The following is a 26526-nucleotide window of genomic DNA, read 5'->3' as shown; positions in this document are numbered from 1 at the left end:
TAACCGTATTATCGTCAGCTTTTAACCTGTGATCACTGGTCAGTCACCGACACGAAGTCAAGTGCAAGGCCTGCGACTCTGCGAGTATGAGGCACGAAGTCAAGTGCAAGGCCTGCGACTCTGCGAGTATGACTATGAGGAAAGCAAACTACATGATTGTACTACCATGACAGTAATACTAATGGGAATACCGGTAAGTGAATCGCAGTTAAACGACGTCAGCGGACACAACGAGTTTGCCCTCCATCCCCAACAAGTGACTACAATGTAGCCCAAAACACGATTGTAGATTTACCCAGGCCAGGGCCTACATTTGTAGCCGGGCAGAGCTTGGGGCTAGGTACCACTACCAGGTAAAGACCGAGCACACAGATCTTTCTGCTACTGTAAGACCAGGGACAGGGTCCATGCTAGACTAGACTAGACTAGAGAGCTAGAGCTAGATGGACTCCACTGTCTCCAGACCTGCAGTGAGCCTGTGAGGGGCCGTGAGGACTGAGGCCAGTGAGGGGCAGAGAGGGCAGCACTGCATGAGCGAGTCATATGAGAGTTGCTCATGCCCAATAATAGTTACCTGGCTGAACTATCTTAGTCGGCGCATCACGTCATAATGTAGACGGAGCGAGTATATGTAACCTCAGCCTACACTCAGACTCAGAGTACGTGTACCACGGCACTGGTGTACCTGGTGTACAGGTCATAATTCAGTGTAAATCACCACCACACGTCTACGCCTCTGTGTGTACTAGTAGTTGACGCACATAACGCTGCCAACAGGCCAGGCCTGCAGTGTAGGATTATCATTTTAAATAATTGTTACCTTGAATGCATGGCTTGATTCAGGCTTGATGGCAACACACGAGTGTCCTAACTAGTAGTAGTATAGTAACTACAAAATGACACTGTTGCAGGGATTCCGAAAACCAATGCATGCAGTCCAAGCAAACCGCAGAGGATCAACCGAGATGCAAAGCCATCAGCGAAAATGCGCCTCAGGACCACTTCCGGCGATGCTTGGGTGAAGTCGTCATGTCATGACACACGATCAGGGAGTTCTTCAAGAGTGGCCGATAGGAGACCGTAGAGAGTTTGGTCTGGACCGCCCATAGTAATACTAGTAATAGTGCCGAGTACGTAGTCTAGTAGTGGCAAGCCGCAAGAATCTACGATGTATTTGATACATGTATACATGATGACAAGAGTCCATAGGACCATAGCGCCCCCCCCCCCCTCCCCTCCCTCCCCCTCTTGATGCCAACTACTAATACTACAAAACTGTAGTAGCCGTAATGACCCGTCGTGATCTGGATTGCTAAGCACCCCAGGTAGGTGACGAGGCAGGGAGTCAACTCCGCCCCAGTGGCCTACCACTGCCTTCAGGGTAAATGCAGCACATTGTTTACCGATCTGTTCAGTCCTCTCAATGCCGGCCGTGCTACGCGTAGTCAGGGAAATCGAGGACTTACATTTCCAGTCACTAAGACATCCGCCGGCCTACACTCTGCCTCATTCCAATGTGTATCACAGTGGAACAGGCTCCAGCCCAACATCAGGAAAATCCCACAGTACCATCGATTCATGCGATCCCTCCCAGCACATGCTGCTTTTCAGTAACGCCACTGCCCGCTTTATTATCATTTCCTTTACTGGCCTGACTGGCTTTTAATACTTTATTACCCACTCTATTCAGTATCATTACGTTCACTGACCTTTTATACTTTCAATAACCTACGAGGAGACAATAGTCGTAAAACGGCAATGAATAAAACTTGTTTTATACATATACATGTACATGTACATGTACATGGTTATGACTCATGAGTGCATAATTAGTTTTATTCATTGCCTTTTATACTTTATTCTCCTTTTAAGTCGATATCATGTACATGTACAATGTAATTAGGCAAATTTGCCCGTTTGTTCTTCGACTCTAAATAAACAAACAACAACAACAACCACTGCTGGCTGGCAGAGCTCTAGAGGTTTCTAGGTCATACATGTAGGTTAGGCCTCGACCAAAATTAATATGCTAAAAAAAGAGCATATTATGCTCGTCGCATATCAGGGAAAACGGCCATATTATGCCAAAGGCTTAGCAAGATATGCAAAAAGATATGCCAAAATATGCTCGACATAAACAGAAAGTGTAGATCATTTCAGTAAAATTACAACCTTGGAATATTTATATATATATTTATTACAACATCTCAAGACTCGGTGGAAACACCGGCCAATGTGGGTGATTGCCAACCACGGCGATAAATAAAAGTAAGGGGAGGGAAAAAGAAAGAGTAGCAAAATGAACAGCAACAACAACTCCGTATTAGAAAGATAATGTCAAATAAAAACAGTGAAAAACACAGAGACGCAAAGGACATGTGGATAATGAGCTATTTATGTCGTAGTAAATAAGGGGCGGCACGGATCTTTTAAAAACAGGCGGAGTGAGGTCAGATCCTTAACTTCTCTGGGTAGAGTGAGCCAAACAGAATAAGCAATAAAGAGAGGGGAGCGCAAAAGAGTGGATGAGTTACACTTAGGGAGTAAGAGCGAGTTTCTAGTTCTTAGAGAAGAGAACCAATTAAGTACACGTTCGAGGTATCAGAAACCAGGGGGATGCGCGGAGCAGGAACAGGTACTGCTCAAAAGAAGACTGGATGCATTGTTTCGGAAAGAATTTCTACGAGGTTGGGTTGTGATGTCGATAGGGAGTGAGTTGTAGAGGGTGAGGGCACTGTTGATAGGGGAATCTCGGTGCCTGTTCGTGTGTGCGTGTCCGATGGAGTAGGTCCTTGTCTGTCGAAGGGTGTATGGTTGGTGTTGACGTTGTGGTGCAAGATGTGGTTGTTGCAGGTGTGGTGGGGAGGTTTGGTGGTGGATGTCCCATGCTAGTAGGGCTTGTTTAACAAGGAGTCGTGAGCTAAGGGTGGGGAGCTTTGCGTGATGGAGGAGGGAGCTGTGGTGAACTGGTGCAAAGAGGGGAATCCGAAAGCAGATGCGTATAGCACGGCGTTGAATTCTCTCCAGTGTGTCCCGCTGTTGCAGTGTGGTGTTGGAGAGGGCAAGGCTGCCATATTCGAGAACGGGTCGGATGTAGGTCGTGTATATTAACAATAGGCTGGAAGCGTTCATTGTGCCACGTGTCTTGTGGAGTTGGTGTAGTAGTTTTTTGGCTTTGTTGGTGGCTTCTATGATGTGTTGGGTCCATCGCATATTGTCTTGGAGTGTAACACCAAGGTGCCTATGTTGGTGGACCTGCTGCAGCCGAGTCGAGCGGAGCGTGATGTGGATGGTGTGTTGGGGTTGGAAGGAAAGGACGACGGTTTTCGTGGCGTTGACGAGGAGATGCCAATCCTTCAACCATCGTCCTGCTGCGTCCACGGCACGTTGGAGGAATGCAGCTGACAAATCCCTCGTGTAATGCGTCGTGATGAGTGCCGTGTCATCGGCGAACTGGCTGCATTTAGTGTGAGAGTTTGTACATGCTGGGGGGAGGTCGATCGTGTACACCAGGAAAAGAAGAGGCCCCAGGACAGAGCCCTGGGGTACTCCAGCTGGAATGGATTTCCATGATGACAAAGCGGAGCCAACCTTGACGCGTTGTCGGCGGCGAGTCAGGTAGCTTGTGAGCCAGGTAAGGGCAATGCCACGGACACCAAGGTGCTCGAGTTTGGCCAGGAGGCCAGCATGCCAGACTCGGTCAAAAGCCTTTGATAAGTCAAAGAAGCATGCTGACACTGCCTGACCGGAATCTCGGCTGGCGGAAATCTCATGCACTAGGCGGGAGAGCTGTAGTTCAGTACTATCCTTAGATCGAAATCCAGATTGGTCGGCCGGTAGGTGGGGCTCAATGTGGGTGTAGAGGCGTTGGTGAACAATCCTCTCCTGAACCTTGCTGACAACGCTTAGGAGCGAGATTGGCCTATAATTGGTGACCTCTGCACGAGAGGCTTTCTTGTGTAGAGGACTGATAGTGGCGTCGCGCCAGTCCTGTGGCTGCTCGCCTCGCGAGAAGGACTCGTTGAAAAGTGTTGCGAGGGAGCACGATATTTCGTCTGCAGTGATCTTGAGCAATTTCGTCGGGATGCCATCGTACCCAGCCGACTTCCGGAAATCAAGAGCGGAAAGGAGTTTTCTGACCTCCTCCTGTGGTGATGATTTCCTTCAGTTCGCTTCCGATGATGCGCGACACGCCAATCTCTGACACGGCTTCAGTTGGTCCGGAGACGGACTTCTGGCTTTCCGAAATGAAAAAATTGTTAAACGCTTCCGCCTTTTCTCCATCTGATCTAGCCACTGTTTCGTTCGCTGAAATAGGTGGAAGCTCCTTTTTCGGGGACGACCGCAGTGATTTCATTAACTTGTACAGGTTTCGCTGCGGGACACCAGTTACGTCGCCTTGTGCGGTAGTGGATACGAAGGCGGATTTAGCTTCTCTCCGTGAATATATGCTGGCTTCATTCCAATATTCCCCTTGTCGCTCAATATGCCATATACTTGAACTGTCTCACAAAATATGCGGAAATATGCGCAAGCATATTTTGGTCGAGGCCTAATAATGTAGGTGAAAGTAGCTGAAATTCGAGACTTTTTGCTAACGTCTTGTTAGTTCTCACATGCACATCCCTCGAATTACATGAGTGTATTAAAAAAGTAATGAACTTATTTTTGTATTCATTCACCATCCAATGACAACAGCCTGCAGGGCATGTATCTATGAATGTACTAAGTATATGTACATTGTACATGAACATGATGCACTGTGAATAGAAGATGGACCAGAACCAGCAGGATTGTTTGTTGTTGTTGTAGCTGTCGAGATTTTATTTTGTATCGCAGACCAAAAGGGCAAAGCCCGATTTATACTTCATGTCGCGTACGGGAAACGCGTCGCGACAAAGTTGATCTGAGCTCAACTATTTCGCGTACGGGAAACCCATCGCGCGACGGTCGCGCGATGGGTTTCCCGTACGCGAGAAAAGCAGAAGCCAGTATCAATCATGGGAAGGGTAGCAAAATAGAAGGGAAAGAAGTAGTTTTGCTCTGCGTTGCAGGCTCGGAGGCGCACTTGGCCGCGTAGCTGACGTTTTACTTATGGAAGTTATTATGCAGGCAGGCTTAGGCAGCCGCCATATTCCACGGATATGCAGCGATGTGCAGCTTTATGGGAATGGGTGTGTCCACCCGGTACTCGAATTCCTTATTTTCAGAGGTGAAGCTGCGATGCAGGATTCTGAGGAAGCCTTAGCCCTTCTTCAGGCATAGCCATGCACATGTACATGACTGTAGTCAAGATTCTGCCATGCCGGCGTTTTAGACACTAGCCACTAGGGAGTAGTAAGTAAACTACAGACAGAGTACGTGTCATCGCTTTCATGATGGGCAGAACTGCCCGTTTGACACGCGATGTAAAATAAATAAACAACAACAACAACGTGTATGAAAGGTGCATGTTTGCTCCCACACCAGAGCTCGGATCTCGTACATGTATGATTTTGATATTGTAGATATTTTTTAAAGCCATGTTTTGTTGAAAACGTGTTGTTGGTTGACACTTGACAGCAGTAAAGGGCCACTGTTTCCGAACACAGTGCGTCCTCCGCCTTGTAACATGCTATCAAGTGTCAACCAACATGACATTGTATGATTAATTTTTGTATTAATATCAGTGCTCCTCCCTGCTATATCTATAGTGCTAGCATGCTACTGCTAGCCACGCTTCCTGCAGCTCCTACGCCTGGTCACATGCACAGGCTGGTGCGGAATACTTACTTAGTAGAAGTAGTAGTAGATCTACTAGTACTAGTAGTAGTATTTTTATTTACCATCGGATGCCTCAACAGTGATATACACTTACACAATCTTCACTTCAGTCAGATCAGTCAGCTGATCAGATACTAGTAGAAAGTCACGCGAGTTACACACTAGTAATCATTGGTTATGACAGGAGTCCATGGGGTTAACCGTTATGAACTCTTGCGTGGTTATGACTTTCATCAGTACCGGTAAGTCTTATTGGCTAACAACACTCAGCAGGCGGCCAGCAGCCACCCACTGACAACCGCAACAAGTCATGATGTTGTGCTATTCGCTCCAAGCAATCCTACATTCAGGATCAACCAGTCCAGGAAGAGTGCATGAGGCCGCCAGGCTTCATGATCTGGGATGTGCTCAAGGTAACTCCACCGTCCACGGTCGCATGGGCTCATGGTTTTACATGAGGTGTAGTGTCAAGAATACATTATTATACTCTTGTCTGTTCATTGTCAATTTGTGCTACTCCGGTACTCCCCGCCTTCAAGTTGAGCTGTCAACAACAGTTCTAGTAGGCACTCACAAGTTAGTTGAAGTTACACAACCAAACAATCAACTTTCAAGTCTCAAGATCGTCATGAACTTGACACTGAAGTAATGTACTGTATAATGGTCGTAAAAGCGTGATCTCGCTGGTACATGGTGTAACCGTTACAAACTGCTGGAACTCACTTTGATCATCAAGATCAAGTTATTTTTAATACTTGGTTATTATTCACTGGTTTGAGGGAAAGACACAAACGGGAAAAGTCTGAATTGGTTATTACTTCGCCATTTCATATGACTGTGTACTTTGAGAAGTTACATGTACATGTATAACATTTAGAAGGAGCACACACTTAGGTTCCTCAACAGCAACATTCTTCTGAAAATAATAACTTTGTCTTTTAGTAATCCACGAGCTGACATACATTCAAGCAAGAGTATAATATAACCATGATACCCCCCCCCCCCCCTACTAACTCTTGATTCAAGCCTTCTCTTCAGGTGGAATACAGTACAGGCAAGAGCAAAAGAGCAAGGACAATGAATTATTTTATCCTTTTCCACCCCGGCCTGAATCCCATGAATTCCCAGTCGCTCTCTGAGCCTCTCCCTCTGTTGCCCTGCATGAGCAGACCCGTGATTTGAAAAAATTCTAACTTCACTCACCAGGAACGGAATTTGATGATCTTGGGCTCTTTGGAAAGCTTGAAGCCTTCTCTGTCCAAACGAAGAAAATAACCACTCAGCAGGAGCAATAGAGTTGCCTTCACGCTCTGTTGAGAGCTCCTCTATCGGGCCTCTAAGAGATATTCCGTACCCAGCAGGGATCTAGGGAGTCGTACTCAAACTAGGGAGGTGACACGGCACAGAAATCTGTGTCACAGGGCCAAGGGGTTGACTCGCACCCGTAACCCCTCGTTGTTAAATTTGGAATAGTTCAGTCCAGTCCAGTCCGAAAGGTCATACTCGGATCGACTCGCCTTCTGAAGTTCTGTACTTCTAGCTCTACCCGAGCTCGGGCTTGGGAAAGCAGGGCATGCTACAAAACGAGCTCGGGGTGCAAAAGGTTAAAAGTACAGCGGAGGGGTGATTATGTAGTCAGGTAGCAGGTACACAGGTCAGAGAAGAATAGCTAAAAACAACACTGTGACGATCATTGAAAATGAGTGACCCAGGTAGACCACTGACAGTGCACAGACGTGCAGAAGTGTGAGGATTCTGAGGAAACCTACTGCAGTTTATTGGTGGGAAATAGTTCTCGTCAGCTTGTCGTTATAATCCTAGTACAGTAGTACATGTTGACGCCGTACGCATTCTGAGGGTTTGATTCAAATTGCCACATTCAGCGCCAAGTAGTAATAATCCCTTGGGCCTGGTATACCGTTATCAAGGGTATTCAATCTTCATCGTTATTATTTTTCTGGTGCCCAGAGGTTTCGGAGTGTTTCCTTTCGACCGGCCTGGCCTGCTGTGTACGTGTGTAGTCTGTACATCATTCTGTGGTGGTTCACACAGTCACAGTGCTGGTGAAAGTGTGGGGGTGGCACTCAACTCAAGAGGTGCTAGGTGGCTTGTCAGTTGTCACCCACGTCCGCTGCAAAGCCTGCATGTCATTGCCACGCAGTGACGATACACTCAGGTCGCGTGTGGCTTGGCTGGAGATTTTTTTCTTTGCAGAAGAGCTCGGGCAGGAGCAGTAGACTTGGAGGGAGTGTGGTGGAGAGAGAGAGACACAGAGACCGACAGGGTGTTTTTTCCTGGATTGATCCACAGTCCCAACGCCACTATCAGCCATGCCTCTTGCGAAAACTAATGTTTGGGGACCCGAGGATGGCAGTAAACCAAAGGTGAGGCGATTGTGTCTGCATTTGAGATGAGTCCTCTATATTTGAAAGATGAAGGCTTTTTCGTACCAAAAGTCACCAACATTTGGCATTCAAGTTCATTTCTGTTTTGAAAGTATGGTCCCGGGCTCTCCTGCCTTTTGTGATGTTCAACTAGTTGAGTAGTACGTTTCGCGCGTCAGTTACTTTTGCCAGTTTTGGTTTTTCTTTGCAGTTCTGATTCTAAAATTTGAATCCCCTTCTGGGAAGTGTTTGAATGGTAGGACTTCCTTGCATTCCGCTAGTGTATGCAGTGTGGCTGGGCGATTCTCTTCAGTATACCCCTCTCTGAAGCAAAGATCCGGGCGATCACGGATAGAAGCACTCAAAACAGAATTAAAAAAAACTTGAAATGTAATCGTATACGCTACCTGTTGACACTTCTTCATTCGTGGGTTTTGACATACATTTTTCATTGTTGTTTCCGTGTGTGTATGGCTTCTGGAGAGAACGAATGGAACGAGTGCCATGTTGTAGTGATCTTCCAAATATTCACCACACGACATCTTGTAACACTGCGCTAGCTGCTCAGGAATAATTTTTATTTTGCCAGGGAAACATGACGGCGCCGCAGCTCCTGTACAACCATGTACTCCAGTTCTCGCAATAGTATGCGCCACACTCGAAAAAGCTAAGTGGGTAGAAGAGGTTTGCCCTACTGGCTTCAGTCGTGTTCCTCAAGCCGAAAGAAAGCAGCATCTATAAGCCGCCATGCCAATAATTAGTTCTGACTTTTGCGCTGATCCAAGCGAAAAACTAATATTGCAGAATAATCGGAGAAAATCCGATGTGTCTATGGCATGGTAATTGATAATTATGTAATTGTTCAGGAGTGATTCGCTTGACTTGTGAACTACAATCATCTTGGCCATAGGCCGCCTGCCGGCCCCCACGAGTACAATGAAGATCCAACTGTGCATGATTGTTATTTTTTTTACTGTGTAGTGAGTGTGCATGTGGTGTGATGAATCCCTATGTAACATGTTGTTCACTGTCACAGTTGGTGGACTTGTACAGTCAGTTGTACTTGTACTAAGTTGTAGTGACACTGATTGTGTCAAGCGTGCTCCACGCACCATACCATACTGGCAGACATGCTAGCTGTAAAGCAGTGTGGTATCACTTATCAGTACAGTGTCACACAGTGTAATTTGTCAAGCACATGCATCTACATTGTACAAGCAGTCAGCTGTTGGTACATTACAAAAGTCATGTGGTATCACACATTCACAGTAAGTCACAGTATTAGTTATTTACAGCATCAATAGTATCACCAAGTCTGTTCCATGGCAGACTGCTCAGTGGAGATTTGTTGCACAGCCTGTGAATTATGTGTGATTGTCCTGTGTTAGTACTTTACCATGTGCTGCTGCATACTGCACAGGTAGAACATTTCGTCGGTCAATAATTTCGTCCAACCTCCAAAGAAAGGGAGTTCGTCCGGTTGTAAATTTCGTCCATGGATCATAAGAGTGTACAGGGCTTGAAAGCGCTACATCACAGCATAGCAACAATTTCAAAAATTCAAAAACTGGATCCACTTTGATTCAGTTTTTGTATGGATCCAAGCACATTTCAAGCGGTCTTACTCACAACAAGGTGATATAGCCAGTGAAACTGACTGGGTTGGCTAATGGGGGTGGGGTGACAACTGGTGGCGAAAAAGTCACATCTGCATGCCACATGCTTGGGAGTTGGGTTGCTATGCACCCACACACTGAGGCAATAGCAAAGTCACACCTTAGAGTGATCCAAACTAGAAATCTGATGTGAACTTACTACTCCCTGGCCGTTTTTGACGTCATCACTTTCAAGCCCTATTGAAAAACTGGACAAATCGACATTAGTCCGGCATTTAATTTAGTCCAAATGCTCCTTGGACGAAAAAGACGAATATTTCTGCTTATACAGTACTTTTTTGGTTGACTTACACACGGACGACACATTATGGGTATTGTCTCTAACAAACAGAATAATTATTAGTTAGCTGCACAGTTAACACTTTCACAGGACAAACACAGGTACACAATGGTGGGATGAAGCAAACCGAAAAGTTGTCCCTATAAACTTTTTGAATAGTTTTGGAAACAAATGACCAATCAGACTAAGTAATGAAGCAAGCTAAGGCTCTTTGCAAACAACGTTGTGAAGTTTCCACAAGTAGTTTACATTGCCTGCTCTTCATGTAAAAAAGTATGTTGTACTGTAATGTCGCGTATAAAAGCATGACTCTAATAGAAGCTGAATTTCCAAAGCGTGCCATGACACAGAAGCATGGTTTGAATAGAAGCACATGTACTTGCACACTACATGTGTGACAATGTACACTGTACAGTGTAGACTGAAGATGTTGACATGTAGAAGCATGTTTTGAATAGAAGCACGGTTTGAACCCCGGCTTCTATGGCCGTAAGCACCTGCTCTTATACACGAAGATTACGGTATTTGCCTGCATCCACCTGCATAGAAGGCAATGAAAATACTTTAGAATGTACCTTGCAAAGAGCCTGGAGCTTGTTTTTAAATTTATTTTTTAACTTTGAAGTACAGGCCGGTACTACAACAGGTCATCACGTGACGCATAGAGGTAATTTAGTACAGTCTTTTATTTTACTATATCTCTTGTAAGCGTTGACGAGTCTTGCGTCTGGAAATTGACAGCGTGCGTCCTGGCCCTGCTGATGCCATTGCTCCACGACGCCTGCGCTGCATAGTCAAAGTATAATTATGTTGCCATGCACATCGATCTGCACTCTTTTGAGTGGCATGTCCCGACTGGTCGTGGCTGTGGCCAGATATTATATTATATGTATGCTATAATTATGTGATATATGTCTGTGTCTTGAATCATTCTCATGTTGGCACAGGACCATCCAACTGTGATCCCCGCGGATTTGGTTGCGGCTGAGGAGGAGTTCAAAGATGAACACACGCCGACTAAGGTTGGTAGCCTGGGTGCTTACTGCTGCATCGGCAGCTGTGTACTCGTACATGCAATTGTATCTGGATCAGTCCTTTTTGAATTGCATTTGCTTACGCCAGTTCATGCCATCACCGAATATGGGATTTGTTAGAATACCTGAATATTGTTTTCTTTCAAAGTGCGCTAGTACAAGTAGTGCATGCCCGTGGTTTGGTTTCTACTCTCCCCTCCTTGGTCACTTCAGGAAAAGGAGCATGACTTGAGTGTCGCCAAGCTTGTGCAAGAACATGGCGACAATGTCACTACAGATGATTTTGAATTGCTCAAGGTCCTAGGCCAGGGCTCTTTTGGCAAGGTAAGTAACTGCCATTTCCCATTGGTATAGCATCTTTTTCGCTGGAATAGAGTGACACGTTCGAGCTGTTTTCCCAGCAGAAGGTTTGAAGTGGGTCTGTTAGAGCAGTGTATGCAGGCACGCACACCAAAGGGCTCACCACCGGGTGTACCAGGCCGGTACGTATTCTAGTAGGAGTTTGATATTCAAGCTTGACTGCTTGGCAGAGATGGATCTCTGTGCAATGGAAGGTGCTTGCTTCAATGTTTCAGCTGTGTCAGTGTCTAGCTGTCTGATGCTGTAGTTTGTGACATCACAGTGATTACATTACTACGCTATACTTTCGGGGTTATTTCACTTCAGCTAATATATGCAGCGTCTTCTTTGCCTGTCTCATCGTTAGGTTTTCCTGGTTCGCAAGAAGAAAGGCGCAGATGGTGGAAAACTGTATGCTATGAAGGTGTTACGGAAGGCCACGCTCAAAGGTAAGGCATTTAGATAGCCCCCCCCCCCTCTTTTTCTTACTCATTGTACTCCGGTTAGCGCTGCCACCCTTTAACGTTTTTTGGAGCATCTTACCCGCGCTTTGTTGGTGAAAGGCCGGGTCAGCATCCAGTTTGTGGCTTCAACTCTCAGGGCCGTAGCAGGCGGTCCGGCAGCTGCCAGACCAATGTTTGGCAAAAAAAAAGAAAAAAAAAGAAGGAGCTCACACATATAAGCAGCTCAGCAAGATGTCCACCCATGATGTGTGCAATAAGTAGAGCCGTAGTGAGGTATAATATAAGTAGAGGTAGTACATGGTAATAGCAAGTATATACTTTGAAGTTTGAACTCTAGTAGTCCTCAAGTACATGTCATGTACATGTTGTTGCGAATACCATGTACATAGATCTATGTGGGTGTTGTCCTGTGTTTTATGACCTCCTGCCATTCCTCCATTGTAATGTCCTTTCTCCTCCCCCAAGGGACCAAAGGTCCATTTTTGGTTCTTCAGAGTTATCACATGCGTTTAGATACTGTTGCTATGCCTTCATAGGCTTCAACAAGTTCTGTTTGGACGGACACAACATGCTGATGCCCTTTTTCCTGACTCATGCAGAACATCCTTCTTCCTTTTCTCGCCCTATGTCACTCTGCATGGTCACAATTACATACAACTGTACATACACGTACAATCATTTACACTTTGTACATGTACATGTACCGGCATATGTAGGAGTGTGGGCTGGGGGGGGGGGGGCATCAAGGTCGGATCTTGCCGGACCAACCACAATGGGGCTGCTACGGGCCTGACTCTGCATCTGCTTCGTAGTACACCAGCACCCTTATTTTCTCCTGTAAATGGCTGTTGCTACTGGATTGCATAGTACGCACTTATTGGATGATTGCTTTATCCTTTTAACTCCGAGTCACGGCCAGTACAGTGTTTGCCCTTCTCCGTATGCATGTGCATGTATGACTCTGCACCGCTGTGTATGGAGCACTCTCTTTTAAAAGCTGCCAGAGCTCGCTTCAATCGTGTTCTACCTACCTTACAGTACTGCTGTGTGCGTGGCAGAATGGTACTGTGCTTTCTGAACAGACTGATTATATTTCTGATGATTCCATTCACGATTTGAGGTGTTCACTGCATTCGCTGACATTTTGGTGATCTCTCTTCTTCTGTGGTGTTGGTTTCTTGTCGAATTGCAGTTCGTGATCGATATCGCACAAAGATGGAACGTAACATTCTGAAGGACATTGACCATCCTTTCGTTGTCCAACTTCGTTACGGTAAGATACTAGTCTTAGCGGAATGAGCAAAATGGAATGGTGAAGCAATGAGGAACCAGTGGTTCCTATACAAACTCATGAATTAGAGCATAGTTTTTCTGGTGCCTATCTGTCTTGTGATTATCCAACAGTGGTCTGTTCCAGCCAACTTTATGGCTTGATTTTGTCCTTTCCGTGTCCCTGCCAATAATTATGTCCATCACCTGCCATTTCGATTTGTGTGTGTGTATTTTGTAGCTTTCCAGACCAGTGACAAGGTCTACTTGATCCTGGAGTTCCTGCGGGGCGGTGATCTTTTCAATCGTCTCAACCGTGAAGTAAGCACACGAGCAACTCAATACCCCAGTCGCTGTGCCTACACCCGGCCACTGCATGGTGTTACTGTATATTCAATCCCTTGCTTTTTTTGCCAATAATTGCTTGCAGTCTGGGTTTGTAGAGAACCTGTTGGCTGGAACTGGATGTATACATGTTCTGTATTGTAGTTGGGACTGATCCCTGTAGAGATGTGTTCATGTTTTCATTGCCCTGCTGTTAGCTGGTGTTTGATTCCCTTATCGCCGGCATGTGTCATTTGTGTTCCCTGTACAGGTGATGTTCACGGAGGATGATGTCACCTTTTACCTAGCTGAGCTTGCTCTGGCACTCAACCATCTCCACTCACTCGGCATCATCTATCGCGACTTGAAACCTGAAAAGTAAGTTCTTGCAGAAAAGCTATTCTTGGAGGTCAGTGGCCTTTTTCTGATGTTGTGTCTGCACGGTGCTTATGCTGTTGTTGTTGTTGTTGTTTCAAACCTTTGTTGTTTTGTTGGGTGTCTTTGCATTCGCAGTGTGCTGCTTGACTCTGAGGGGCACATTCGCGTCACCGACTTTGGACTATGTAAAGAATCCTCGGACATGCAGGATGATAAGGCCTACTCGTTCTGTGGAACGGTGGAGTACATGGCACCCGAAGTAAGTTTGTGCTGGTCATTTATCATTACTGATAAGATTGACAGGGCATATTACTAGTACACGTATGAGTACTTAGGTCTTCATTGCACTTGCGACCGGGCACAAGAGGAACATGGATGTGGTAGATTTTGGGGGGTTCAGCTCCTGGCACAGAATCGGAAAAGGCAGTTCTTGACCTGGCCGGTTCACGGATCCATGCTATTTCTTTTTTGATGACAACTACACCATAGCTCAGTGGTTAGAGCATCGCTAGCTACAAGCGAGGGTCCCTGGTTCGAGTCCTGGTGGTGACAGTAACATTTTTCTTCAGACTTTTCCCGTTTGTGTCTTTCCCTCAAGCCAGTGAATATTTCTTTTTGCTAACCCGTGCTGTTCGCTATGTGTACAACAACGGTTCTCTTCTCTGCAGGTTGTGAATCGTCGTGGTCATGACCACACCGCTGACTGGTGGTCGTTTGGTGTCCTGATGGTAAGCCGGTCTCACTTATTAGGGATGCGTCTCAATGGTCCTGGATCAGTTACTGGTTTTTTCATTTCCCATGCCCTACCGACAATTGTCAGCATACCAATAGCAATGGTGACTTGCGAATTCATGCTTTGTTCCTGTCTTTTCTCGATTCTCTGCTCAACCCAGTTTGAAATGTTGACTGGCACATTACCATTCCAATCCGGCAACAGAAAGACAACCATGACCTTGATCCTGAAGTAAGTACAGGTAGTACATGTACATTTACTGAAGTACAGCCTTGGGATGTTTCTCTGACTGCATTGTGCAGGTATTGCTGCAATTTAGATCTACATGGTACAGTGCAGAGACCAATCAGCTCTGTAGTCCAAAACCAATGCAACTTTCAAAACCAATGTATGGACCAGTTGTACCGCTTTCAAAACAACTGTAATGACCGGTTCCAACTCCCGCTGCTCTTATTTACTGCTGCTTTCTGTCTTCAAGTGCACGTTGTGTTAATAATAGTAGTCTCGTTTTCATTTTTCAATCACGTGTAGAGCCAAGCTCGCCATGCCCCAGTTCCTCAGTCCTGAAGCTCAGAGCTTATTGCGGGCATTATTCAAGAGGAACCCGGCTAACCGTCTCGGTAAGTTGTTGAATTTTTTTGGGGTGTATCGCGTGCTTTATAAGTCTTCGGGTGTTCTCTTTCAGGACTTTGTGTATAGCCCTTCCCATATTGTCAGATGGCTAGCGTTACAATACTCCTCACTTTTTATACCATCTTCTGTTTGAAGCAAACTACGAAACACACACACACACTCTACCTGAGTAACGTGCTGACGGTCGCTTCGATAGCATCATGATTGAGCCTTCCAGGAAACTCTCATATGCTTCATGAGGATGGCGATGGCATACTTGCGAGCACTGCTTGACGGAGACAGTCTCCTGAGCTCATGCCACTCCTGGTACAGAAACTCGCGTCTGTATCCAGCGCATGGGGCCTACCCTCGGTGCTTCACTGTGATCCAATTTGACCCAGAAGTCTTTAGTTGACGGCTTTACTCTCAAGCCCTATAGAAAACAAAATCTGCAGCTTTATCATGTTGGCTACCGGCCAATATTGCCACATTGTAACATACATATGTATTGGTTCATATGCATGGTTACTTAGTGTATTTTTAAAAGTATTAATTTTATGATCTAGCCTCTATCGGCCTGATTTGTATCCCTGTTTCTTTGAACTTTTCTCCTCTCAGGAACTGGTCCGAACGGCTTCACGCTTTTGAAACGCCATTCCTTCTTCAGGAAGATCAACTGGGACGTACGTACTTGTTTGGGTCTCCTAACCTCTTTCCCTTGTGCATGATGAGATACCAGTATGTGTTCATGGCTATTGTTGTGTGTGTCTCTCCAGCGGCTATTCAAGCGAGAAGTCGAGCCTCCGTTCAGGCCTGCTGTAAGCAGAGAATTCACTGTCAATTTTGATCCTGAGTTCACCTCCCAGGCACCAGTTGGTGAGTCTTCTCAGAATTCTCTGTTCGCAGTGTCCCATAGCTGTGGGCACACTCCTGCATTGTCTATTGTTTGGAGTTTTTCTTAGGAACTAGCAGTAAGTTCATGTTTGTGCAAACTTGTTCTTGGACATTGTCGATGTTGTTCAAGTAAAGTTTTTGGTGTCGAAGCATTTAGTTCTTGTCTTCATCAAGCTTTGTCTGCTTCTGTGCTACTTGTGTTTACTCTTGTTAGACTCACCAGGTGCACCCGAAAGTGCAAACACGCACCAGATATTCAAGGGCTTCAGCTTTGTGGCAGCCGATTTAAACGCGGTAAGGCATGCGTGGGATTTTTGGCAACTAAATATTTTTCGGTGCTTTCGCTTTGTTCGTCCGTGGGGTTTCGGACAGGATTGAATTCCGGAGTAATGACAGTTGTCCTCTTTCAATGGGTTTTTCATCTGGTCCGAAATATTGTACTTGACTTTTCCAAGTACGACACTGGCATGATTGTAATTAGTGTACAATAGATGCTGCTTGGTAGGTTGTGCCTCTTATGTGTGTGTGTGTGTGTGTGTGTGCATGTTTGTGTTATTTTTTGCTGACCTGACCTACTTTTTTGGCTTGCCCCATGCAGGAAGTTGTGCACGAGTCTGGCCTGACACCGGTAAGCCCGTTGTGTGTACATGTTCTATATTCGTCTTTTTTGTCCAAGTACTAGTAGTTTTCAGACTAAACTAAGTGCCGGGCTCCCGTCGATTTGCCCATCGTCTGAATTATAGGTTAGTGCATGGGCAGGGAGGGCCCTATGGCTTGTCAGTGCCCTCCAGGGTAGTCAGAGGGCCGTAGGCCCAAGGGCTACCCTGGAGGGCACTAACAAGCCATAGGGCCCTCCCTGCCATGCATTAACTATTTTTAGAGCGAGGTCAATCCTGTTGCCTAGGAGCTGACCAATCAGCGACTTTCCCAACGACTACATTTTCCCTTTTCCAACAACTTCTCTTTATGAGGACAGAATCAAAGAATGTTTGAAATGATCTTACTCGTAGCCTTGACCAGAGTCAAGCTACAACAACCGAAGCTCTTGTTGTGTGTTATGGAACAGTTTGAAGAGCATTATAAATTCTTTGCTGTTGGTGTTGAGGATTAAAAAGCTTGGAGCTGGTCTTAGACAGGCAACATTAACTTCTGAAGGAGGTTCTGCGATTTGAAGATGGCGGTGGCTGCATTGGAGACGGAGGATCAAGGACAGACGTTGAACATACTTTTTTCGAAGTATTCTGTTGAAGACACGCTTGTGCGGGTGACGGATTGACAGGCGGACATGAATTTGACGATGGAATATACTTCGGTAGGGTCTAATTGGCGAGTTGGTTCGTGAAGATTGAGATTGCGCAGGGCTTGTTGTAGATGTGATGTTGTCTTGAGATTCCTTTTGACGCGAGGTGGATGATTCTTGACAGTTTTGATCAGCTGAACTTGACCTTTCAACTGATTCCCTTAATACTGAATTTGCTTGTCGTCTTTCCGATGATTGAGATGAAGGTGCATCTAAAACAGCTGTCATATTTCTCTGTTGTTCATCAGTTGACTTGCTGTAGCTTGCCAGGCTCATGGCATTCCGGTGTCCTGTTACCTGCATGATGTGTCGATCTGTAGCTCCTGCTGCTGAGAGACGGTGGGCAGTAGTAGCTTGTACAGAATGGTTCGTGTACATCTTGGACAAACCACACACTTTAGACATTTTGGGCATTATCTGAGCGAGGGAGTTTTTGCCCGAGGGAATGTTCTCAAGCCATATCTGCTCCCCTTTCCTCAGGTTCGGTTTTGGCTTTTGAAATAACGCTTCTTGCTGAGGATGAAGGCGTGACAGTAGATACTTGACACTGAAGACTTGATCTCGGTCCTGTATTCTTCCTGTGGCCGGCGGTTCATGTCTGTCAGCGATACCACCAGGATGGTTTTTGCTGGTAAGCTCAACGTTGAGAAGGAAATATTCATCTCCGTTGTCGTCCTTCTTGAGAACCAGGCTGGTTTTCTTCACCTGTCTTTGGATTTCTCTTCCACGGAGTGCAAAGTGATATGTAATATAGAACCACACCTCCATTACAAGAACCTCCGGCTCTTTGTATCGTGTCCTTCAACTTCTTGAAGTCATTGTCTCAGGTGATATAGTCCTTGTGGTTGACTGGTCGTAGTTCTCCTTCTCGCTTCAGTTTCTTGAGAACTCCATCCAAGCAGTTGTTGGAACGGGCAAATTCAGGATCGCTGATGATATTCCATTTCCGCTTTTCAACCACGTGTCGGCATAGAGCCGGCCTAAAGCGTAGATAGCTTGAACGTTGATATGAACCACCATCTTGTCGTTTAGCAGCAACGTAAAGTTTGCACAGGAAAGTATTCAGCTCAGACCTTGAACCCTTCTCAATTTTTGTTGAACGTGGTTGCTTCTTGTTAAACGTATTGAAAACAGAAAGCCAACATTGATTTGCTTCCTTGGTTTGGCAGGAACTCTGGAATCCAGAACTTCCGTCAGATCCTCTTCACTTACAGATCGGAATCTTTGGGGGTTGGGCTCTGCCATTGTTCTTTAAACACTCTAAATGATAGAGAGTTCATCCTCTCTTCCCTATAAATATAATCTGTAGAAGAAAGCAGCCTACATTATAGAATGTTCTATTATGCGTACGTTGAACTGTGTACACTCGAACGTCTCTTATCCGGGCGCCTTGGGACCGGGCACTGCCCGTATCTCAGATCTGCCCGTATCTCAGGGCAGCTCATCTAATCATGTATCATATCATCTTTTTGATGAAGTTTCTTTGGCAGCTATTGCTCGTGTTCAGGATAAACAAGAATCCACTGATGGAAATGTGTGGATTACACAGGTTGACAGTGACCAATGAACACTTGCGCATACGGAAAAAGTTCAAAAACCCTAAATCGAAGCAACTTTGCCATAGAATCTCAAGCTGAAGGTGCCCGGTAGAGAGACGTGCCCGTATCTGAGGCGTCCGGATAAGAGACGTTTGAGTGTACTATGTACTATATTTTGTACATATTCTAATTTTGTACGCACGTGGTACATACTTAGCATAATCTTGATCTTTTTACCGTATTACGGTACAATTGTTCACCAATTTTTTAGAACGGTCTAGGCTGGATTTTTGCAGATATTTTAAAAAGAACGGAAACCGTAATGTACACTATGATGTACACTCAGACGTGTAACCCTGCTAAATGGACATGTAAGGTTGTGCCATCGAATAAGAACGAAACCGCTGTGTTCGCTAGAAATAAGAACGGGCTAGAACCCTGACCCCCCCCCCCAGTTCTTCGGCACCCGACAGTACTGTGGTAATATTACTATTGAGCGGGCTTTAGACTCTCATAAAGCCTTCGGTGGGAAAGTCGCTGATTGGTCAGCTCCTAGGCAACAGGATTGACCTCGTTCTAATACGATTTATGGTCCATGGACTAAATTTTTAACCGACTTAACTTGCTGCCCGTCTAGTAATATGTCGTGTACCACGGTCATCTTCTATGGCTGCACTGGGCATGTACACGATGCGTGAAAGCGATCTGCAAAATGAATGTTGATCCACTCCGTTTCTCTTTCCTTCTTCTTTCAGGCACCAGCACCGACAGGTGTCAATCACTTTCTTCTCAAGTATACACTTACTGAGGTGAGCGTCTACCCGCGGCTTTGTTCCGGCACCATGCTTCCTAAATGTTCTCTGTTTCACACCAACTGAGACTGTCCAATGGTGCCGTCCGGCTTGAGAATTTAATGTGTTGCTGCTTCATCTTGCTTTGTTTGTTTTTCCAGGAGAAGCTTGGCATTGGATCGTACTCTGTGGTGCACAAATGTATCAACAGGGAGACCAAAGAAGAATGTGCTGTCAAGGTAGGAGCCAGTCATGCACTGTTGAGTTCCTATTTGTATGCAGTCTGCCCTAGGCTTCATCACTTATGGATGGAGAATACCCAATAAATTGCCTATCTTCTGAGTTGTTCAAAATTGTACCACCTGGCAAAAGGCTCTGCTTGTACTTGTGCTGTTTTTACATCTGTGATCCTCTTCTGTGTTTCTTTTCTTTTCAGATCATCACCAAGACTGCTTCTTCGTACAATGATGAGGAGGTGGAGGTAATGCTGCCTCCATTGCTGGGCCGTTCTCACTTGTTGAGTGTTGTGAAGCCTGTACAGGATAGGGCATTGAGTTTGTTTGTATTGCTTTGTGTCTTCATCAATAAATTTTCTTCAACGTGTTGAGGTTTCCTGTGTTTTTTTCTGTTCTTGGTTAGATCCTGGCCCGGTATGGCAAGCTGCCGAATGTTTTGCAAGTCCGTGATGTAAGTGTGGTGTGTTATGTCCTGTTTCGTTGCTGTATTACTGTTACTGTATTACTGTTACAGTACATGTAGATAATGTTGTAGATAATTCTTTTGCCTCCTATAAGTTCAAATAATACAGAGAGTAAGATTTTTCAGTGTGATGCCTTTCATAATTACCTGAGTACGGGTGGAATCCTGATACCGTATTATCTCTAATATAAGCACAGTCTCCAAAAATAGCACGTCTCCAATAATAGAACACCTTGGGCGGCATTCGAAAAATAAAGTGCTCCGTCTCCATTATAAGCACACTGTAAATTCATTATCTGTACCGGCGAAAAAAACCCTGAAATGTGTGTGTCTGACATGAATTTGGCATGGCAACATGCCTCTGAAATGAGGTTGAAATAATAAGGCTGTACTCACACTACTTGAAAAACCGCATACAAGTGACTTACGTGTGAATGTTGCCACGGTGACGGTTGCGAAAATGAAAAAAGCCCTTGAAAGCTGCTTGAAAGGTTTCAGCGGAAACGGAAACGGAACCCTCTTCTACGAGGTTTTTTTGCTTTCAAGCCGTTTGGAAAGCTGTGTGAGGTCAGGAGGCCGGAGTACTAATGTACGTTGAAAGGCTCCAGAATATTTTTCATGCTTTGTTTCCTCGTGGTCGTACTGCTCCTGTACATATACTTGTGGTTTCCTTTTTTTGCCTGTCATTTCTGAATTCTGTGGTGTTTTTTCCGAGTATTTTCCGTCTTCTTTCTTCCAGTAGCTTCCCGTTGTTTTGATTGCCGTTTCTGTCGCATTTCTTTTGTACCGACATCATGCCTCGCGTAGTGTTTTCTGACGACTTGGAGAAGAAGCTCATCGAGCTGTGGAGAGAAACCTCTTCATCCGTCGACGATGTGCTACTTCTTCGCGAGGCATGGCGAATGAACTCCACGATCCAAGCAAGATATAACTGTTTCTATTTTTCTCATGAACTGAAAAATTCAAATAATATCGAGCGCAAAAAAATTGAAGCAACGCAGCCTCGGGATTTGCAAAACTACCACATGACAATCATGTTTCTCCATGGTAATTTGCTGACAAAAATGTTTCAAGTCGTCACTGGAGTGCAGTGTGCTTGGAAAGGCTTTTTCAAGTACCTTTGTCTAGTTTTGAACGCGACATTCGCGTCAAACTTTCAAGTAGTGTGAGTACAGCCTAAAGGAACGTCTCCATTAATAGCACAGGACGGAGGCACATTGAAAAAATAAAGGACCGTGCTTATATTAGAGATAATACGGTAATTCGAATTATGGCTTTTAAAAGTTAAAAGTCCCACGGAATCCATGTCATATACATAGCAAATGTGTAGAATTTGTGCTGATACTTCGAGGTTCACTGTACACTGTACAATTCGGTTCAATGTACACGAGCAGACTTTACTGTCCACTTCAGTGTCCGCGAAATCTGTGTCTATGATGCATAGTGCGACCCTGCGTGACAATACGAGTATTTTGACATTCATAATGTGCTGTGGGTACATGTTTGGATAGTTAGAATGTCCGGGTGATTACTTCAGTCGAAGTTTTTTTCCTGGCATTTTGGGGTTCGAATTATCAGGATTCCACCTGTAGCTGTGCAGACAGGCTCTAGCAGACCTCTCACCCCCACCCCAGCCGTAGTGCACACACCGCGTCTGAGACAGTGTCTTTTTCGCTAGCTTGTTATAGCCGGTGGTAACTCGTACGTGCAAACTTTACTTTTTTTATTATACTCTCCCTCGCTCTATGTTGCAGCACAGTAGCTCCCTTGTTCATGTAATAGCTGGCCTACTGTAACAATTATGACTTTGCTGGCCAAAGGCTGCAGTCACCTCACCAATGGCAATGATCTCATATTTTCAATGTTCCTTATATTTTACTTTAACAATCTCGCAACCTCTCTCTCTCTTTCTCTCTCTCTCTCTCTCTCTCTCTCTCTCTCTCTCTCTCTCTCTCTCTCTCTCTTCTCTCTCTCTCTCTCTCTCTCTCTCTCTCTCTCTCTCTCTCTCTCTCTCTCTCTCTCTCTCTCTCTCCCACATTCTGTTGAACATTCACACTGAACTCGTCTGCATGCACCTGTGTCGCTGTGTTGTTCCTGCAGGTCTTTCAATACGGCAATAAGGTCTACCTTGTAACGGAGCTGCTTCGCGGTGGTGAACTGCTCGATCGAATTGTGAGGCAGAAATACTTCTCCGAACGTGAGGCCTGTCAAGTAATGCGGGTGCTTTGCAAGACCGTCGCCGCTCTGCATACTCAGGGTGTAAGTGCACTATACTTCAATTCTTGTCTTCAATCTCGCCAGTTTCCGGTCCTGCTCATTGCTCTGTAAACTGCAATCAGCCACCACCTTAGCCAAGGGTGTGCAATCAAGATTGACTTGACTACTTCCACACGTCCGTGATTTGAAAATTCACTTCCATCAGTAAACGGTGTTGTACTATTGACATTGTGTGCCTTTGTGATATCTTCAGTGACATCACTAGCGTTCTGCTGCCATATGTTTGATGATGTTATTGTCATGTTCAGGTTGTCCATCGCGACCTCAAGCCCAGCAATATCCTGTACGCGGAGGAGAGCTGCATTCCCGGATCTCTGCGCATCGTTGACTTTGGCTTTGCCAAGCAGCTGCGTGCCGAGAACGGTCTGCTGATGACACCCTGCTACACGGCCAACTTTGTGGCGCCCGAGGTCCTGAAGAAGCAGGGCTACGACGCCGCAGCGGATATCTGGAGTCTTGGCGTGCTGCTCTACATGATGCTGGCTGGGTAAGTGCCTGGGTGATGTTGATCACTTGCTATGTTGATGGCAAAACTAGTGTACAGCTCAATGCTGTGGACAGCATTACTATCATACATTCGTAAGAGAGAACAGTGGCGGGAGACCAACCAACAGCAGCGCAGATAGCTGATTTAGACAACCGCGTAAAGTAGACAATATAATTAGAAGTTCGCACTAACGTTGCCACAACCACATGCATAATGAATTAATGATGCATAATTGGACAGTTTCAGAGCATCCTTATGCAAGGCTATCTCTAAGTGCCTTGTCCAGTAAAGTTAAAAAAATAAAAGTAAAGTACCGTGTTCGTTCCCCAAGGGAGCTCACGGCGGCCTCTAACACCCAGTAAACCCACCCCAGTGAAGTAGGTTTGCTTTCTGGAGGCTGACTTCCCTGGCACTGAACGGCCGATGCAACTGTTGCGAAGCCCTGTATTAAACCATGTAGTATTTCACTTGCTTGTTTCATTGTACACTCTGGTATACTGTGCACTGTGTGATCGTTGAGCTACTTCAAGTATTTGAAACGACCCGCCCGCGTCTGCATATAATGAAAGTACACGATGTTCCGAAAACGTATTTGATATGGTGTGCTGTCAACATTTGCTATTCAGATGGACCGCTCGAAGTTCTAACTCAAAATACCTGTACTTTTTGTGTGTGTACTGGTACAGTCGAAGTCCTTTCTGCACCAAGGACCACGACACTCCAAACCAGATCCTCTCTAAGATCGTCGAGGATAACCTGAAAACTACCGGTGGCAACTGGGACACCGTCTCTGATGATGCAAAGGTGAGGTTCTGGCCCACGACTGTTCTTACCGGTATCAGATTTGGCATAATAATATCAGTGCTTTTCTTCATTTGATCGTGCACCCTCTGCTTACCAGCCCTAGCGTTTGACATTGAAGTTTCACCTGCCACTAATTAAAACTGTCCGCCCCCGTTTATATGTGTCCCTATATTTCAGAACCTGGTCAAATCGATGCTGCACATTGTTCCCGGACAACGACCTCTTGCAAAGATGGTAAGGACCATTGTGATGTTACGTTTTGTCTTGCCATCGACTGGTCCGCTATGATTTGTACATGTTCAGTTTTATTCTGCTTTCGGCTGTGCCTTCGTATTTATGTGAATAGATGTGGGAGATTTTTGCCAAACTATTTTGGTCAAGTATACCACATTTCTCTGCTCGCAGTGTGCACTATGGTACCGTACTTCCGCACATATCAGCGCATGTGCTTATGTCCGGACATACGCGCATGGGCTTTTTATGTGAACGCTATTGGTGAAACACCCGGGAGCTGAATATACTGCTGAGCATTGTGATAACACCGTTGTTTAGGACACAGACAAACCTTTTATTGCACATTGCGCATGGGCTTCTACCCGAACATGTTCACACAGCAAAAAACGTTTTTGTAGCAAATTTTCACTTATAAGCCCATGCGCTTATATGTGGGGAAGTACGGTATGAGGTATGGAGATGTGCTCCAGGACAGTCATAATAATCTCCTGTTCAATCCACTTTCGTTTTAGACAGTACATTTAGTCAATGACAGAAATGAGATATGTTTGCATGCCATACTCAGTAACAATGTGTTTGCTTCGTTTTGTGTAGATTCTTGACCATCCGTGGATGAGGCAAGTTGACACTTTGCCCGACACTCGACTGAAGGCGCATGGTGGCAATATCAAGGTATTGGGACAAAGCTAATTACCTTCTTCTTTTTTGTTTCCTTCTTTTGCTTCTTTCTTCTTCGTCTGGTGTTGTTGTAACTTGTTGTTGTCATCATTATTGTTGTTGTATTTCAAGTGTTCACGTCACATTCATTGTTGATGCAACGTCATTGTATTCTTCTTCTGCTGCTGCATTTGGTTTTTACCTCAGCATGAAGCCGAAGCAACTTTCCAAGCTGTCCAGGCGCCACCGGAATCGAAAGAGTTGCAGGGCGTCAACACGTCGAAACTTGCTCTCCGGCGGAAACAGAAACCCATCAAGGTGTAGATGGATTAGAACCCTATTGACATAATTATGATCTCCTCCTCGGCAAGCCATAGCGTATCCCCTCTAGGCTATACTGGCAAGCCGCCCTACTCCCAAACGAAACGAATCGCAACAACAAGAACAACATTGATCCAGCAGGCCGCCGCCGGGTCAAGCTCCGTCCAGGCCAGCCTAACGTTCATGTCCTAAAAACCCAACAACAGCTGTATCGCACTGTACGCGCACACTAGCGCTCCATCATGTAGTTCACGTACACTGTAGTTGTATACCTCTGTGTACCAGTAGCACCGGCGCATGGCCGCGTCTCGTCACCTTGCACACTATGTGCACCTGCACATGCACAAACACACACATGCACTCGCGTATAGTAATAGTATTTTGTTTCATTGCAAAGCTCCCGTATTGGTATGATATCCGTTTCCTCTGCTCTATCGTGCTGTGAAGACAAAAAGAATAGTGTAAGTCGTCCTGTGGTCCTGCCCAGAACCCTCATTCCTTGGCCATGTTCCGTCCCAGAATCCTTGCCATACTCTCTGGCAGTTGATGTGTTGTAGAGCTCTATTTGCCAGAAAAGCTGTTTATTCTGTACTATAAGTGGCAACGGCCCATCTCGATACTAGCTTGTTGCCAATAATTCTAATACTGCAATTTTTCGGCCGGGGTGAGGCCTTTCTTTACACTTCGCTACTGGGATGTTTGCATTCCGCTGCTGGTGTTTCTGCAGTGGATTTGCATGCTGTTTTCTGCTCTCCAGTTTTTTGCTGTTTCCCATCCTCAGTGCTTGCTCGCTGATATAAATAATTTAGAACTCATTCTAATGCGTACCATGTAAGTGTATGTGTGTAAGGAAGTAAGTGTGTAAGTGTATGTGTGTAAGTGTGCACGCAAGCATGTTCAGGCATTACTAGTATTGGGGTGTCCAGAGTAAGGTATGACGACCCCGTAACCCCCCATTTGCGTGCCGAGGAGGAGGGTTGAAATTAGTGTTTAAACCGAACACGGATTCTTCGAACGAATAATCTATCGAATAATTTCGCCCTCCATCGAACGAATATTCTATATTCTATCATACGCATGATGGAATTTTTCAACACTTTTTCAGTACTTTTTAAGTAGTTTTTTTGAAATTTTTCGCTGATTTATAATAATATCGGATTTTGTATTGTGGAGGTGCATAACCGGTTAACCGGTACAGCACATGCACGTACATGTACAATCATGTACATGTAGATCCACCAGTATATGCACTGGCAAGTACAGGGTGC

At 45.4% G+C, this 26526-nt stretch overlaps 1 protein-coding gene across 1 annotated transcript; it reads left to right on the top strand.

Moving 5' to 3' along the window:
* The first annotated feature begins 7616 nt into the window (after positions 1-7616).
* On the top strand, positions 7617-26073 carry LOC135805181 (ribosomal protein S6 kinase 2 beta-like). Its single transcript, XM_065319183.1, has 25 exons — positions 7617-8147; positions 11051-11125; positions 11351-11461; positions 11844-11925; positions 13133-13213; positions 13451-13530; positions 13805-13911; positions 14047-14170; positions 14580-14639; positions 14805-14875; positions 15176-15264; positions 15875-15939; positions 16033-16132; positions 16365-16444; positions 16749-16778; positions 19744-19797; positions 19941-20018; positions 20216-20260; positions 20419-20466; positions 22579-22737; positions 23004-23242; positions 23929-24046; positions 24224-24280; positions 24875-24952; positions 25145-26073. Exons 1-25 carry the CDS (start codon positions 8094-8096, stop codon positions 25259-25261), a joined length of 2202 nt encoding a protein of 733 aa, XP_065175255.1. The 5' UTR covers positions 7617-8093; the 3' UTR covers positions 25262-26073.
* Positions 26074-26526: the final 453 nt, after the last annotated feature.

Source organism: Sycon ciliatum, chromosome 1, assembly GCF_964019385.1.
Source record: "Sycon ciliatum chromosome 1, ocSycCili1.1, whole genome shotgun sequence".
Taxonomy (NCBI): domain Eukaryota; kingdom Metazoa; phylum Porifera; class Calcarea; order Leucosolenida; family Sycettidae; genus Sycon; species Sycon ciliatum.
This window is presented reverse-complemented; position numbering and strand designations above follow the sequence as displayed.

Coding starts and splice junctions, on each gene's coding strand:
- LOC135805181 (XM_065319183.1), top strand. CDS start 8,094: ATGCCTCTTGCGAAAACTAATGTTTGGGGACCCGAGGATGGCAGTAAA. Junction 11,462..11,843: donor GCCAGGGCTCTTTTGGCAAG/GTAAGTAACTGC, acceptor TCTCATCGTTAG/GTTTTCCTGGTTCGCAAGAA. Junction 13,531..13,804: donor TCAATCGTCTCAACCGTGAA/GTAAGCACACGA, acceptor TTCCCTGTACAG/GTGATGTTCACGGAGGATGA.